General features: G+C 47.3%; 1 protein-coding gene across 4 annotated transcripts in view; it reads right to left on the bottom strand.

Annotated features, from left to right (window-relative positions):
* The window catches only part of CNOT7 (CCR4-NOT transcription complex subunit 7), a 232,883-nt gene that overhangs the window by 158,596 nt on the left and 56,684 nt on the right, over positions 1 to 17,603 (bottom strand). For all 4 annotated transcript variants that reach the window (XM_085642014.1, XM_085642015.1, XM_085642016.1 and 1 more), the window contains exon 3: positions 2,586 to 2,779. In XM_085642014.1, the coding sequence (XP_085498140.1) occupies positions 2,586 to 2,779 (194 nt within the window). The remainder of the gene's footprint in view (positions 1 to 2,585; positions 2,780 to 17,603) is intronic.

Here is a 17,603-nt window from a genome sequence, read left to right as displayed (position 1 = left end):
TCATGCCATGATGTTTTAGGGCTATGCCACTGCCTCTACGCTCACCTGTTTATGCCGCATTCTTATGTGTTCTAGGCCTCCTGAGAATTCATAATGTGTTTCCTGCCTGCTGAGGAGGCCTTCATGTTCATATTTTATGCCGTTCCAATAGGGGTATGCATAATGTAAGTTATGTCTAGAGATGTTGCATTCATGCTCCTGGGATTCTCCATAACTGTCATGTTTGAGACAGGCCCTTTATGACAATGCTAGTATGATCATGCATTTTGCATTTCTATGCCTAACCTGATGTTTTCTTTCTAGGCCTATGGCAAATGTGATCTATACCCGATTCTAAAGTTACGATGCTTTATGTTCCTGCCCTGTGCTAATAGGATGTTACTAAGTGCATGGGCTTGCCAGTAGTTACTGGCTGGTACACATTTATTGCTGATCTTACATTTATCCCCGGTGCTTCATGATTGTTCTGGCAGCGGCCCGATTGGCCCTGCCCTGTATATAATCCCCCGTAAGAATGCTACCTCGTGCCAGTTGGCACAGCATTATATGTGCCTGTGATTATGACTCTAATGTGGTTTCCTAATACAAAGACTAGTTTTACGCAACCTGGTGTGGAGTCTCTTTTGTAGTGTGCCTAGTGTGTCGCCTGCGAGTGTGGTCTGCGCAGATGCTTTACACATTGTTTCGGAGTTTAGCCTACCCGCTCCGCGCCAAGCTACCCCATTTCTAACTTTGGTCTGGGTCCCCATATTTATACTACTAAATCATTTGTCATCTGAAGGCAGAGGGGCCTGTACCTAGTCCAAACCAGTTCTGTGCAGTCCTGGAGCACTTTGTTTACAGGACTCCTTCTTTCCTTTGACAGTGTGGGCCAGGGACATCGGACGCACCTCAGGAAGTGGAGCCAGCATTGTGGAAGGCAGGCACAGCCCTCTTCAGTCCCAGGTGCGGACTCCTCCAACCACTCTACATGCAGATGGTTCTATTTAGCCCTGTGCTGACTCACCCAGTCTCCTGGAATCCCCCAGCCCCTGTCACTAACAAAACAAGACACACAATACACAAGCTAGCAGAGGCAGGCTGGATGGTTAGGTAAGAAAATACCTACTTTCTAAAAGTGTTATTTTCAAACACAGAATGTTAAAACCAACTTCACTAAAAGATGTATTTTATCATTCTGGAGTTCAGGCATACTAAACTTGAATTTCTACCATGTTCCCTGGGTCAGTTAGGATTATAAGGTGTTATAGTCAAACTGCCCATTCTGGCCTATGGGGACTGGTAGCCTTGCAATAGTGAAAAATGAAAATGGCTGTAATTCACTATTAGGACATGCCACACACACCAGGGCATGTCCTACCTTATACTTACAATGCACCCTGCCCTTGGGCCTACCTTAGGGGTGTCTGATATGAAGAAAAGGGAAGTGGGTGTACTCACCAAGTCGACATGGCAGTACTAGACTGCACACAGGCTCTGCAATGGCAGACCTGAGACGCACTTTACAGGCTGCTTCTGTGGGTGGCACACCCAGTGCTGCAAGCCCACCAGCAGCATTTGATTTACAAGCCCTGGGCACACATGGTGCACTGTACTAGGGTCTGACAAGTAAATCAAATAACCCAATCATGGAGTCACTAATCAATATATCAATTTACAATAGAGAGCATATGCACTTTAGCACTGATCAGCAGTGGTAAAGTGCCCAGATTCATAAAACCAACAAAAACAGGTCAGAGAAAATACAGGAGGCAGGCAAAAAGTTCAAGGATGACCCTGCAAAAAGGGCCAAGTCCAACACTTATGTCACATTTGCTTGGTTTTTCAGAGACCGAGGTCAAAAGTCAGATTGTCATCCTACATTTACTTTTCTTTCTGTGACTGAAGTTGGAGGATTTTCAGCTCGCCAGAAAGTGCAAGTAGGCCCTAACCATAGCCCGTCCTGATTAAATCTGGCTCACCATAGCGAGCAGATTTTTTGTGCCCAAAATATTACTTCCTTCAAAACAACTAACAAACCTGGTCTGGGATAATACACTACATCTTTCTTGCAGAACAATCTGAGTCTTTAACATAGGAGCGCATCCACACACAAGTATACTCTATGCAATAGAGCTGGAAGCATAAAATAAGTTTCTACAGCAAATAAAAAGGTAGCAGAGTAGATATTGACTTAAAGGGCCTAAATCACCTTGAAACGAACCGAACACCACAGTTCAAAAGATGAAAAACAATATTTAAATAGAAGATGTGATCCGTTAATGCCGGTGATATGGTTCGCATATTCAGGATGTTTTGTAAAGCACTTCACACAATATTAACGCATGTGTGTCAATATACAGCAATAAAGGTGAAATGATGCTCAAGTCTACAGTGGCCACTTTTTTATTGCCCTTTTCTCTCAGCCTGTCCTTAAACTCTATACAAATTGCCACTAACCTTACATTATTTAAGAAACTAAGAAACAAAATAGATCATCCTTTTAAAATAACATCATAAACAGTTTGTATATTCACAATGGCTGACATGAATGGCTCAAATTAGTCTTCAAAAATAAATCAATTTAGTTATACAATGCCACTTACGTTAAATTAAATTTAAAATTAAACTGCCACGTTGAGGTTCCTGGGGGATATTCCTCTTGCTCATTCATGAATGTAAGCCCTAGCTGTATTATTTTCAGTAAGTCCACGTTACAGCGCAGAAGCTGATATTGATAATCGGCATTGCTTCGGAATTCTCCAATTGGTCGGGCAACAACACCTGGAAACTCTGTATCCTGGAAAATATAAAAAGGTTTTTTTCTCAATTAGCTATACGATTCACGAAGACCGTGTAGCTCAGATTTTCTCCTCTTAAAGATGCCCAGTAGAAAAACTTAATTTATTATAGTAAGCACAGGCACTCCTGTGTCAACCTGTCAACATATGGCAAGCTGAGAAGGCCATTGCACTCTGAATGAGTTTTGATGAGGCAATGATGCTTAAGAATTGTAAGATCCCTTCACAATGCAACAATAAGCAATACAGTATAGAGCACTATTTGCACTAAAGACTCAGGAACTGCGGCAAGCGTACTTTTTGAATAGATTAAACTAGTATAAACATTTACCACAAAGTACAATGTCCACATTATGCACACTAATTTCCCTTTGAACATGTAAAGTTCTGTAGATGATGGCTGGGGCATATGCTCGGCCACTGTCTCCCCTTGCAATGGTGGACGAGGAAACCTTCTAGATTTATGCTACTTCAGCGAAGGTGAATGGAGATACTTGCAGGTGTTGGGACAGCATGGATAATATAGGATTTGACTGGTACTTAGTAATTGTGGGCAAGACATGCCGTTAGCAAGTAGACTCACCAGGCTTTAGTCATACAGCTATAACCTTATTGGGCACCTCACAGCGGCTTTACTGACTTAATACAGACTATGTTGACTTAGATCTTTCTGCCTGGCTTGAGCCCTACTGCATTGTGAGGTGGGGTAAGATGCCAGCTTGAGAAAGTCTGGCTCATTTCAGACATTTCTACGGGGTAGCCTGCCTTTTTTTAACATAAAGGGCAGGGAATGAGTTTAATGACTAATCATCATCTAGGTTTGAATTTCCATTAACTCTGACACTCATCAATTTTCTTTAGTTTCATAAAAAGAATGCTGTCTATAAGGGACTGAGGTGCTAGCACAATTTATAACGTGGCTTTTCTACGCACAATTTGAGTGCAACAGCGATCAGAAGATATTAGAGTTGAACTTTTTTTTTTTGGGTTATTGTGCTGTTCCTCATTTTAGATACTCTGGGTGGATTCTTGCACTCAATTGTGAGTCTGCCTTGCAACTTGTTCATTCTTAGAAATGAATAGGCACACTTGATAATCATTAAATGAAGGAAGACAAAACAAGAGCTAAAGATCTAAAGGCTTTCAATTATGTTCAAAGTATCAGCAACTCAATTAAGGTAATGAATGCGAGGTGGGAAATTGCACGCCAGTAAAGCATAGCCCAGAAAAAGTAGGAATGGATTACTTGGCGCATTACTGAGAAAAACTGGTAAAAATAAAAATGTAAACAAATAAATGTTAGTCATTCATCGAGACTAGAGATAAAAGATGAAAACAATATCAAGCTTAACTGACACCATTTGCTTGCAGCAGATGATTAGGGGATGCAAATATATAGCTTTGCCATCCTATGGAAACAGCCAGTACTAATACTACAATTAAGGACATTACTCAGATTGAAATCAGGCTCCGAGTAAATTCGTTAGCACGTACTAGTCAGAGTGAAGCTGATGAAAACATCAAACAGTAAAGGAGAAATATCGAGACGTTGAGAACACAATAGAGTAACTATTGAAAGCCCAGGTACAAGCAAGACAGAAATTCGTCCCACAAAGTCATGTGGTTCAACAAACAAGAACCCACACTGATAAGGTTTACAAAGCAAATACATGACAGAATACACTGGACTTTGGAATAGTAACATTTACTATTCCAACTCCAGTCTGCGTAACAGTAGGGAAGGTGTTGGACTTGAAAACCAACTCCATTCCACCAATACGCCCCCTCACGCAAGTCACTGTAATGACTTGCGTGCTGAACGAATATGTGGTAACGATGCGTTTGTTTCTATTGCCAGCGCTGTAAAGCCACAGCATGATTCTGGCTGCTTTCTAAAGGGACATTCACCATACAATCCTGATCACCAATGTGAAGCAGGTACATTCCATGGTCAAAACAAGCAATGTACTGGAGCGGATAATGGAGGGGGGACTTCTGTGGCATGCTTGCTGAAGACCCAACTTTAAGGAATAAGATTTCAAAACAGGCCTTCCCATACATTTATCAGGATTTATCTCAACGCAAACCTGCACTGTCACTAACAAAAACCCACGTCAGAGTTGAGGGGCACTGTCTCGCCAATGATAAAAATATACCTTTATGAAATCCAACACTCATGACATGGTAAGTATTCTTTCTGAATGTTTCATATACTGCGGAATCATTAGCAGAAGAGGACACTATATTAACCACAGATTTTAACTCAATACAAAACCTTGAGAAGTTTCGAACATTAAGTAAGAGGGGAATCCACCACAGAAAGCTCCAAAAACACTCAAGACCAGGTTAGAGGTGGGAATGAGAGACAAGGCAAACTTTTCATCCAAATGGAGTGCGCACTTTCCTACACAGTGTGCCTACAGTAGGCTATAAGGACACTTTATGCATCAGGTACACTGATGAAAAATAAGAAATACTTTACTGGCGAAGAAAATAATTTACAAAGGTAAATCAAAAAACACCATGGGAAATGGAGGTGTGAACTAGGAAGAAGTCAAGGAGACATACCAGGTGTAAGGAGGCTCAATATAGGTAAAGTACAAGCAGGCATAAGAGAAAAACTAAGTCTACATATAAATCGAGAGGTAGTCCAAAAATACATTAAATCCATAAAGATAACATAGGAATGTGGTCTGTAGATGGGCCAGGCAAAATTGTAAACTGCCATTATCTCTCATAGGAACTACCGTGACCTGAGTGAAAGAATCATCTTGTATCTCTTGCAGCACAGCTGGCAGCACACAATGAAGGGATTGATTCAGATTCACACCTCCTGCTTTAAACATACTAAATGCAGTAGACTGGCGGCGTCCATGGACCCAGAGATGGCTTTACAGTGCAGTGCGTCTGACATCAGAGAGAAGATTGTTGGAACCAGGTTATGAAGTAGCTCCTTGTAGGGGTGGGCGTTTAGGAAGCTGGCTCTTTATATGGTATACGAAAAAGAGGAATACTCTGCAAAGAGTGCATGGGCATCATTAGGATGGTGGGCGGACATCCGGACGTAAAAAAGGACCACCCGACATGAGTGCGGAGGTCCCTTGGGGGTGATTAGGATGCGCCCGCCACACTGGCGGGCGCATCCTGCATTTTTAACATTGCAGCGGGCGGTGCTTTCAGCATCACCCGCCGCAATGCCAAAAATGCATGTTGTGAATTTGCATACACAACGTGGCAGGAACCGCGCTGTGCATGCAAATGCAGGGGGGTATCATAGGTACCCCCCACTCCCCCCAAATGTGATTTCCCACATGCCTTTCCGTGGCGGCAACGCCGCCATTGAAAGGCTGCTCCCCGCCTGGATACAAATATGGATGGCGCTGTCTAGCAGACACCGCCACCATATTAAACCCTTTTGGTCTTCCCGTCCGCCGCGGTACCCCCCGCCATACTGTTATGGCGTTAGGGAAATGGGAGGCAGGCGGGTGATTAGGTCGGGCGGATCGCCAGCGCCATGCGGGCGGTGGCGATCCGCCCGACATACTAATGGACCCCCATGTATTCCCTTATGAGTGGACAGGAGCTTGCTCAGGGAATCCCAAGGTGCTCTTTTAGGGGGCAGTGTGGTCAAGCAGTCCTAGGCTTATCAGAGAGGAGTTTTAGACATCTGCAATACACACACAGTCAATAAGGAGATCCACGCCAATTTAGAAAAATAACGAGTATCTTTTCATAGCTTTAGGCACCAAGATCATAAAAATTATGTAAGTACGTTTTAAGTTACAAATGTTTACCGTTTTTAAAAATGGACAGTGCAGTTTCTGAAGCGGTGATGTTATCCCATGGAGGAAAGACATGCACTGCATACAGGTACTTCACAGCGACTTATGGAACCAATCTCTTGGACTTAAAGTAAGTATGGGGAAAGTCCAAGGCACCACTAACCGGTCACCTCGGGCAGCACTGGGGTGGACGGGTGCAGATGTGCTTTTCAGCAGTGGTGCCCTGTGTTATCTTACGGGGGAAACGCACTGCATTCGGGAACCTCACAGCGACTTATGGGACCAACCTCCTGGACTTTAGGTAAGTTTGGGGAAAGTCCAAGGCACCACCAACAAATCACCTCGGGCGGCACTGGGGGGGGGGGGGGGACGGGCAGGTGCACAAATGCTGTTCAGTATCAGGCGCACACTATTATCCTATGGGGTTCGGTCCAGTTGAAAAAGAGCTGAAAGTTTGGACTGGGACTCCAGTCAGGCTGAACCAACTAGGAGGCTCAGGTCTTGTAATTCTCGGGGACGTGGGGACACCTTTGGTACTCTTTTCAATGGGCCAGAGGCAACGGGTGCTGAAGTGCTTTGTGGTGTTGAGTTTTCGTCACCAGAGATACTACCGTTCAGGCGGTAGAGGCTGTAGGAAGCGTCGAGGAGACCCCCTCCTGGCAAACCCAAGGTGGGCTGGGGAACCACGCTGGCACCCTTGGCTCACTTTAACTCAGGCTTGGAGCGGCGAGTTCAGTAGTACTGGCTAGTGTCCGGTTTATGCGGTCACGAAGTCCTCACAGTTATTTATTTGGTACCTGCAGGGTTCAGATAAACAGCTCTACTACTCCACAGGAGTTCCTAGGTCTTTGTAGACATGCTGGCAGTCCCACCAGGTTCTTGTAGGCACAGCAGCTTTCAGAGTGAGTCGACTTTTGCACAATTGTCGGGAATAAGCGAACAGGCCGGCAGGGTTGGTGCCAAGTCAGATGCTTCTTCCTCAGTTTTTGCAGCTCTTCAGTCTTTCTTTTGGATTGGCAGAATCTGAGTTCCTAGTGCCAGGGCTCTCCTAAATACCAGATTTAGGGGTGTTAGGGGAGTGTAGGGTAGTAGCCAATGGGCCTGGGGTCACTACGCCCCCTGTATGATCACTTCCTGGGCGAAGTGGGCCTATCTCTGCCCCAGAGTTCCTAAGTATGCCATCACCAAGATGGCAGACTCAAATGTCATCTTCACTTCAGGCAGCCCGCCCTGGGGGTTAAACTAGCCCAAAGGTGAACATGCCTGTCTGACTACTATTTTTCCCACCTTGTCCAAGCACCAAATGGGGCCTGGTCAATGGGGTTTGCATTGTCTCCTGCGAAGGAAGCTATATCTGCATACCAAAGGCAGTGGACTCTTGGATTGGTAATTTGCAGGTCATCCTGCGGGAGGAGTGTCAACACCCTCTCTCCGAGCAGGCTTTGTTCCTGACCTCCTGAGAGAAAAGGCCCTCAACCTTGAGAATCAGAAACTCATCCGGAGTGGCAGGTTGGCTAACCGCGAAGTTGGTAGGTTTTCAGGGGGCACCTCTAAGGTGCCCTTCGGGTGCATGTATTGTATTAATAAATCAAACACTGGAATTATAATATGAGATTTTTTATACCAATCCTCTGTGGTTTTAGTGAAGCCATCACGTCGCCAGGAAACTTGTTTTCACCAGTGTCCAGCACCTCCCTTAGGGTGGCATAATTCGTGATGAAGCCCTTAAAGACAATCTTTAGCCTCCTTTTCCTAGGTACCAGGGACACCATTTACCAGGGACTTAAAGGGAGTGCTAAAGGTATTTCAAATTGAGGAAACAATTGGCACATAAAATACCAGTGACCATGTCAACAAGCATTGGCAATGCAAATAGGTCTCCCCGTATAGTGGCGTTTAGTGGCATGGATAGGAGTGAAGATTAGCGTTATAAGGTAGCTTAAAGTGTTGGAGAGAGTATAGTGTTTTACAGTAGATTATAGTTTTAGAATTTAGTATAGTATTGTAGAGTGGATCGTTTTATAATGTTGTGTAGTGGTGTAGAGTATATTTTAGCTAAAGAAAGAGTGGAATATTGTGAATTAGCAGTTATACTTTATGTACGGTAGCGCAGAAGGTTAAAATAACGGCAGCAAACAACAAGTACTATGTAGTTCACAAAAAATACCCAAACATGCAAGACTGCATAAAACAATGATAAATAAACCATCTATAAAATATAACTATTGTCCTTCATCTTCAGCTGAAAATGAATGTATTTTAAGCTGGTGGAAGCACTGTATTCCTGTAAGCAGCCTGTAACATTGGATGTTAATGCCTTAAAACAGACAACACATGATCCATATATTAAAAGCCTACCTTGGGCAGATAAGTGATTTAAAAGCACTCAGACCTTCTTGATTAAACCCAGATGGCTGCACAACAAAAGAGTGTAAAGTGAAGGGAGATGGCAAAAGAAACAATGAAGACAGCTCTCTCTATTGTGACCAGATGTGTATGAAATTCACAGGCAGACATTAACTTTTTACTTTGAACACAAAAATCTAAAAAACACAAAACATTCTAACTGCTTCTTTAACACTGGGTAAAATATCGGCTATAGGATGAGGTAATACTTGGCCTTCTTTGTCCGGTGGGAATATAAAACTCATTTTAGCTTGTGGTAGCACTGTAATTTTGGAACAAGCATTTGATCTTTAGATATAACTACTGCCGGCGAGATGACTAGGTTATCAGTTTTGGAAAATGTCTCATTTTGAAAACACCGTTCTTAGTATTTCCTTCAGCTAGCAAGCAGTAATGCAAAAGTTCAACATCTTTGCAACAAAAAAAATGTACTATACAGTGCACAAATTATTTCTAAACATGAAAGAATGTGTAAAATCATAACATATAAAACACGCCTAATTATTATTTATGTTGGCCAACAACAACACAAAGCTAATTTAAATTCATGGTAGCGATGCACTCCTGGAATAATTCTTTTGCTTTTAATATTAATGTGTGGGATTAGGATATGTTAACGGCCAGAGCTGGCGATCTTGAAGCTGTTGAACCAGGATCGAGTCGTGGCGTCGGCTCAACATCCTGGGATTCTTGGGAAATTACTTAATCTCCCAGTGCCTCCCAAGAAAAAAAATGTGCCCTTGTGTAACACAACTGGTATTCATGTGAAGCACTCCAAAGCCTTTGATTGAGTCTGCGCTATATAACAAATCTTCCCCTCCCCAAATAAAATGACATTCAAACTGAGACACATTAACCGTATCAGTCATCGTGCTTTTGCTCTGGAGACGGAAAGGGTGGGGCCCGCTTTTGCCAGGAGGGGTGGGGTAGTTTGTTAAGGTGCATTATTTGAACAAATAATTGGCAGAGTTCCTGGTTATTTATAACTGTTTTTTTAGCAACTACACAAGAAGCAAGATACTTTTCCTACTTAACATGCCTTGCTACAACCCACAGCTGAACATGAGCCAGAATGAACAGATGGACAAATAGAAGGAATCCTGAGGCTGGGATGCACAGACAATCGCACCCTGTGCCAGGAGGAAGCGTGAGCACGTTGCAATGAGCAACAAAAAAAGGGACTACCTAGTGGAAATGCCTGGGAGGGAGCCAAGTACCCTAAGGATGGACAATTACAATGAATGAACTAATACAAAGGCAGCATTTCTGAAAGGAGCAACAAAAAGAACAAATGGCAATGATGGGCGTGCCAAAAGCCCACAGAGGAGATACAACAGGTCTTGCAGACAGCCGATGCGCCACCAAGGCTCGACCTGAAAAGGTGCACTTTCCTGCCCCCCTACCCCCCATCCCCCTACCGAACGAAAGAGAATTAGACAAACGTTTTCCAAGAGAGTCTTGATCGTCTAAGTGGAAAAACCAGAAAAGGCTGTTTGCATTGGCATAGTCAGCCCCAGGTCTGTAGGCAACTTTACCATCTCTGCAGAAGCTGAAGCACTGGCCTGGGCAAATGGAAGGAAGGGGGGGGGGGGGGGGGGGGGGGAAGGTCGGTATGCGAAGGTGCCTACGATGGTTGTCTCGTTAACTGTGTGGAGCTTGAAGTGGAGATGCTCCTTGGGGGGGGGGGGGGGGGGTGGGGGGTGTTGTTGATACACTGTATGGACTTTGTGGATGATGGCTGTTCCTCCTCCCAGCTCGTTGGTGCCGTCCTGGTGAGTGATTTTTATCAGTCGTAGATCGGCATGGCAATGTCTGGGGCGGAGGAGGGGTTGAGCCAGGACTCAGTGAGGAAGACTATGTTGGGTGCGAGGGTGGCGATGAGGTCCCATAATTCAGTGGAATGCTTGCATAGTGAGCGTATGTTAAAAAAGGCGCATACGAGTTGGTGTTTTTGTTCAGCTGGGGTCTGTGGTGTGTTTGATACGGAACTGGTGTGTGTGCAGTGGCAGGTGAAAGGGCAGTTGATGCAAGTGAAAGGTTCTACTGTGGAGCGTGGGTTGGCACTGTGGCAGTGTTTGTTGAGTCTGGTCGAGGGTGTAGAGCTCGGCGATGGTGGATCTTTGGGGGCAGGAGGGCCAGTGGTCGTGGTATCAGGCACGGATGGGCAACAAGAGAGTGGAATAGATGGAAGCTTCAGCAGCCATACTGGAAATATCCTAATTGAATTGGTTGCAGTTTCAGTGTAGAAAAAAAAAATGCATTAGTATTAGCCCTTTCTGTGAATCTGAATTTTTACCCCAAGTTCTGCACTCACAGGGTGTAGGTACAGATTTGTCCTATTTGAGGCAAGAGCTGCTTACAAAGGATGGAAATATGAAGGAGGTTTGGGTTGGATAAAGGGGTGGACCCAAACTAATGGAGCGCTTTAAATTTGCACACTGGCAAGCTACAGATGCCACACTGGATAGATGGCTGATAAATTTGAGTAGATAAGCGTGTAACTGGTCTAATATCCTAGGATGTCAACGGTCTGAATAATAGTGAAACAGGACATAATAATGTATCACGTGAGAAGACACTTTAGATATTTCTAGAATGCAGAAAACACACCTTTTTGAGCACAAGCTGTCAATGTCAGAGAAGCTATCGTTTGCTCCTGGTATTCACTTTCAACAATGTGGAAATTGTAAGGAAAATTACCACATTTTGTTGAAAAAACATGGAATTAAAAATCTGAGGTATGTGGTGGTAAAGGGGAAAACTTGGAGGGGTATGTTGGGTCATACTAATTATAGACTCCCCTTCACTGCAGATGAATGGATTGTCATCAGATTTCTAAATACACTTATTGTAAATTTGAAAACCTGATGACTGAAGGAGCCACTTCAAAGCAGTAAATGGATGTATCCTTAGACTGAAGCAGGAAATTTCAATGGGCAAAGGAAATCTAGGTTAGGTGTGCTCACTAATTCCAAAAAGGGTGAGCTGTATTAGGGTGGTTACAAGCTACTGAGGGGAGATTTTCTTTTCAACTGCACACCATGTTTCCTCCAAACTAGATCATTTCTGGGCCCTCACACTGCACGAAGTAGCCGAGCGCTGCAGAGAAGCCTCCTGAGAGATCCTTCTCCTATCACGTACTAGCACAGTAACACCACCACACAGGACTCAAGGAGGTTGTCTCAAGACGAGCAATTCTTTATCAGCACTTAAAGGTTACGGGATCAATATTTACACGAAAGGGATCGAGGGATCCACCAAAAGTCTCAGTGTCTCTTTAGAAGGGTAGGGGTAGCGGGACAGTCTTTGGCAGGAGCTCGGTACGAGGGTACCTGGGGCCCAGTTCTTATCCTCAAGCTGGAGGACCTCCGGATCTCGGAGGGGTCGAGCCGGGGGCCAAGGACGAGCGGGGGGCCGGGGCGGTCATGGACCGGGTGATGGCGCAGGCCCATTCTGATAGTCCCAGCATTCGGAGGTGCTCTCGTCGCTCTACTTGAGCCCAGGGGGAACTCTCCAAGTCGTTCCCCAGGAGGCAGTCTACGGGTGCGTCGTCGCGGACCGTCACCTTTAGCAGGCCTGTCACCCCTCCCCACTCGAAGGGGACCAGGGCCATCTGGCACAGGCTTTCGCTGTTGTCGGCCGTCCGGACGGGGCACAGCACATTGGGTAGGATCTGTTCGGGGGTCACCAGGTGGCAGCGGACAGCGGTGACGCTGGCGCCGGTGTCACGAAGGGCTTCGGCCCGTTGTCCATTGACGGTGACCTGCTGCCTGTACTTCTGGGTGTTGCTTGGGATGGGGGTGCGGGGCACCATTTCTCGGCTACCCAGGCAGACCAGGGACATGGCTGCCGGCTCCCATTCGGTGGTCCCTCGGTCGAGGGTTTCTTCTTCCTCTTCTCCTTCTCCCAGGGCGGCGGCCGCCAGCTGTCGGGGCGGGGGCCCGTCGGCCCCGCTTCTTCGGTTCAGGGGGCAGACTGGGTCGCTGGCATAGTGTCCGGTTTGTTGGCAGCCGTAGCATGTTACTGGTGGCCGTGGTCCGGTTCTGGCCGGGGTCGCCCCCCTTCGGGCTAGGCTCGGGGAGAGGTGTTGCTGCGGTGGCCCTCGAGGGGGGCTCCTGGGGGCCCCGGCGGGGGGGTCCCGGTTCCTGTTCGGCCCTCCCCCTCCACCGCGTTGGCGGGGGGGTCCGGTGGGGTTCCTCTGGTACTCCCCCATCGAGTTCCGGGGGACTCGGGAGTTGACCCATCGATCGGCCTCGACGGCGAGTTTTCGTGGGTCCTTCATCTTGCTGTCGAGGAGGTGTTGCCTTAACTCCACGAAGCAATTGTTGGAGTGATGTTCCCAAACGATGAGGTCGACCAGCTGCCCGTAGGTGGTGACTTTGCTACCCTTGATCCATCCTTCTAGGGCCCGGCTGAGAAAGTCCACATATTCCACCCAGGTAGTACCCGGGATCTTTTTGCAGTCTATTTCCGCGGTTAGCCCGTAGCGGGTGAGCAGGGCCTCCTTCATGTGGTCGTAGGAGGTCATCACCTCCTCCGGCAGCTGGAGCAGTGTGTCTCGACCCTCACTCAGGAACCGCCCCCACAAGCCGGCGCCCCAGTCCTTTCGGGGCACCCGATGAGAGGTCATGGCCACCTCGTATGCCTTGAACCATTGTTGGATGTCGTCATTCTTATAGTACTCCTTGACGACCTCTTTTGGGATATGTACCTTGGCCTCGCAGGCGGTAGGGTGTCTCTAGTACTGGGGGTGTTGGTCCCCCCCGTTCTTGGCCTTGATTTCGAGCTCTTTGAGACTTCGCTCGTGCTCAAGGGTCAGTTTTTTTTCCTCCAACTCTCGGTGCCGTCTCTTCTCCTCTATCTCCTCTTGAAGCCGTAGCTGCTCTAGGGCCAGTTTTTTTTCCGCCAGCTGGAGTTCGCCGTCCAGCCGCAGTCGTGCGAGCTCTAGTTCGTGGTTCCGGACCTTCTCCCGCTCTCGTATTTCTTCTTCGGAGAGGCCGGTTTCTAGGCTCTTTCTTCCTCCGGTTGCCGGAGTCAGTGCGGTTGATGTGGCCTCAGTCAGGGGCAAGGGACCTTCTTCCTGGGAGTGGCCTGCCTCGGCCTCCAGCCAGGTCCTCAGGGCTTTCTGCATCTCCTCTTTGGTACCTAGGCCGGTGGTTGCAATGCCTTTGTCCTTGCAGAACTGTTTCAATTCCTTGTGCGTATATTCCTCCAACCGTTCGGGCTGGAACTCCATGGTCGCGTTATTTTCCTGGTTGCTCATGATTTCTGTTTGACTGGATGGGTAGCTAGTGGGTACTGGCTGGTACGTACTGCGTTCGGCTCGGATCCCGTCGCTGGCCACCAAATGTTGGAAGGCGGACCCCAAGGAGTCGGCGAGACCACCCAGGGGGGCCCTCACACTGCACGAAGTAGCCGAGCGCTGCAGAGAAGCCTCCTGAGAGATCCTTCTCCTATCACGTACTAGCACAGTAACACCACCACACAGGACTCAAGGAGGTTGTCTCAAGACGAGCAATTCTTTATCAGCACTTAAAGGTTACGGGATCAATATTTACACGAAAGGGATCGAGGGATCCACCAAAAGTCTCAGTGTCTCTTTAGAAGGGTAGGGGTAGCGGGACAGTCTTTGGCAGGAGCTCGGTACGAGGGTACCTGGGGCCCAGTTCTTATCCTCAAGCTGGAGGACCTCCGGATCTCGGAGGGGTCGAGCCGCGACGGCGTCAGCAGGGCTCTGGCGTTCAGTTCGTGGGGAGCCGCGATCAGGTCAGCAGGGCTCTCAAGATGGTTTCTGCTCAGCTCGGGCCGCGACGTCGTCAGCAGGGCTCCGAGGGAGGTTTCAGCGAGGTTGGGCCGCGACAGCATCAGCAGGGCCCCGATGTTCCGGGGGGCTTCAAGGTTTCAACAAGAAGGAGCCGCGACGCAGTCTGCAGGGCTCGTGGTAGTTCAAGCAAGAGTTCTTCTCTGTAGGGTCGGCCGCGATTCGATCGGCAGGGCTCTCGACTCCGGGATACAACTGCCGATCTATGGCGGGGTCGCCCCAGATATAGGTCTGGAGCCCTTTGATGTCCGGACCCTTGCGCCGGGGGGGGGGGGGGGGGGGGGGGGGGGGGCGGAGAGGCCGGGTGGAGGTGGCCAGACGCCCAGCAGGAGAGGCGCCAGGCCCAAGAGAGTTGCAGGGCGATCACACCTAGGGATGGGAGGACAGTTGGGGGTCCCATCGATACTGTCCTCCGCCGGGGGCGGTGAATGGTTCATGTGGCACCCCCTGGCCAGTTCTTGGTGCCTCGATGTCGGGGCTTCGCTGGGGCCGAGGCGGGTTGAGCGGGGTCACGCCGGCTGGCGCACAGAGTCACGTGGATGCCAACAAGATGGCGGAGCCCCGAGGGGTATGCGACCTCGTGCGGCTCGGGATGAGGGGTCTCGGTGCAGTTCGGAAGGGTGGCCCGTGAAGGCCGGGGCGGGGAACGGGCACAATCCACGGGGGTAAGGACCACGCCACGAGGCCGGGTCCAACAATTTCTATGTGCCAGGCAGAAATGCACACAGGGCATCTGCTGCAAGTTCTCGTCATATCAACATTCTTGTTACTTCATAAATCAAACAGACAAGCAAATTGTTAAGAAACAATTGGGCCATAAGTTAGATATGTGCTGAAAATCAGAAATGAACACGTCCGCTATGTAGTCCATTACTTCTACAGAGCCTATGACCCCTCAACTCAGAGTTTATGCAACACCTATGCCAGGTTTATCCTACATCCTGGACTATGATGAGGAGGTAAAGAAATACTGGAAGGGCAGAGAAAAGGACATTAACATGAACAAGCATTGGAAATGCAATAGGTCTCGCAATTGCTTAAGTTAGAGCTATTGGCGTGGTCTCATTGGATGTAGATTTTCTATTAACAGCTCCCTTGAGGCGATATTTTGGTAGACCATACTTTTGACATTATCATTTATGTCCGATAATTTTCTGGTACCATACCTGTGTGCCAGAAACAGCAAGAGAAACCAAGCAGGCATTCACCCTTGTTTGCGCTGGAAGAGCACCAGCCCAGAAGGAGTTTGTCATTTGGCTGCACTGTATTTATTTTTAATGCCCGTTAATGAACTGCTACTTCACAAAATTCCTGACAGTTAAGACCAGTCCTGTCATCTCGGTGTCTTGTCGGAAGTCATACTAAAAGGACCTAAGATTATCGCTATAATTTCCAGGTAGGGAAGGTGCGTTTTTTCAGCTTTACCACCAGACACTGACCTGAGAAAATTGAAATAGTATTAGAATTATTCTCCCCTACTTGAATTTGTTGGAATGGAACTCTGTCCTATATATAAAACAGTGCCAAAATAGTGTTAATTCTTACTATGAATAAGATCAGATCAAAACCCATAGGTACCTACCTAACCAGGTAAACCTGATAAAAACGTAGGCTTGATACCAAGAGGCATCTGAAACTCTCCACAGTGAAACAAATGGGAGTTTTTACCTGCAGAAAAACAGGCTGAGGTAAAACTGCCTCCCAGCTCAATTCATTTGAAATTTAAGATCGACATGAACGGAAATCAATAGCGCTAAATACATATTGTTAATCAAAATCATTTGTGAAATCTTGAAAAACTGCAGCTTTTTCCAATTGAAGAGTTGATGCTAATTTATCTCTTGCCTGCATTGAAAATAAAAACGGTCGGCCAACTCAAAAATAAGGCTAACATTTTTAGAAACGAGCCATAATCGAACGCTGCAATCAACACAATTTTAGAAGACAACATGCTGAGAAGACAATTATTCAGACACTGCAGCAGTCGTGCAGCACCTAATCTCCTTGCCAAATGTCAATTCCTCCTAACCAAAGATGAAGAGTAAAAGTGACTCACCTTTTCCACGGACATGGTCCCTGGGAGAGCTCCGCTGCGGGTATGGGCACAATGAACGGATGAAGCTTTCAAATGGCCACGCCTCTCCTTCAATTCAAGGGCACTGCCATGATGCCATCAAGTCTCCACAGAGGAAACGGACTTTTGCAGAGACAAGCGCCCACCGAGGACAAGGACTGGCAAGTGACACATCTCCAAGACTGGGGCATTCAGATAACGCACAACTAGACTGTACCACTGGGGGGAGGGGGGAGGGAAGAGTACCAATGGGGAGGAGGGAGCAGTGAAAAACAAGCGCGCGGTGGGAGCGTGAGGCAGAGAGGAGACGCCACGCACGTGCACATCGCCTGTCCGTGCGCGCACATGGTTTGTCTCCCTTCGCGCACCAAACCGACAACAATAGTCTCGCCATGGCGAAGCAGCGCATGTGCTGTGTTCGCTAAGCGAGACCTATAAACTGTGGGGTCTCAAAGGGGCGTGGTCAATGACATTAGGGGCATGGCTTAAAAACACACAAGCTAAAAAATTGTGCTGAGCATAGTGTGCCGCCCGACTTGTATTTTGCTGTTTCTGTCATTGCAGCCAGATATATGACACAACAAGTAACATCACACTTACAACAAATCAGGACTATTAGCTTTGTCAATGGTTGTTAGCTGCATAAGAGAAACAAGCAGCAACTATGGCTTGGATTTAATATTGAAAAAGCTTCCACTTAAAGCTCTGGTGACGCCACGACAATGTTGCTGATCTTGAGT

This window comes from Triturus cristatus, chromosome 2_2 (genome assembly GCF_964204655.1).
Source record: "Triturus cristatus chromosome 2_2, aTriCri1.1, whole genome shotgun sequence".
NCBI lineage: Eukaryota > Metazoa > Chordata > Amphibia > Caudata > Salamandridae > Triturus > Triturus cristatus.
The sequence above is the reverse complement of the archived record's forward strand: the minus strand, read 5'-3'. Positions and strand labels throughout refer to the sequence as shown.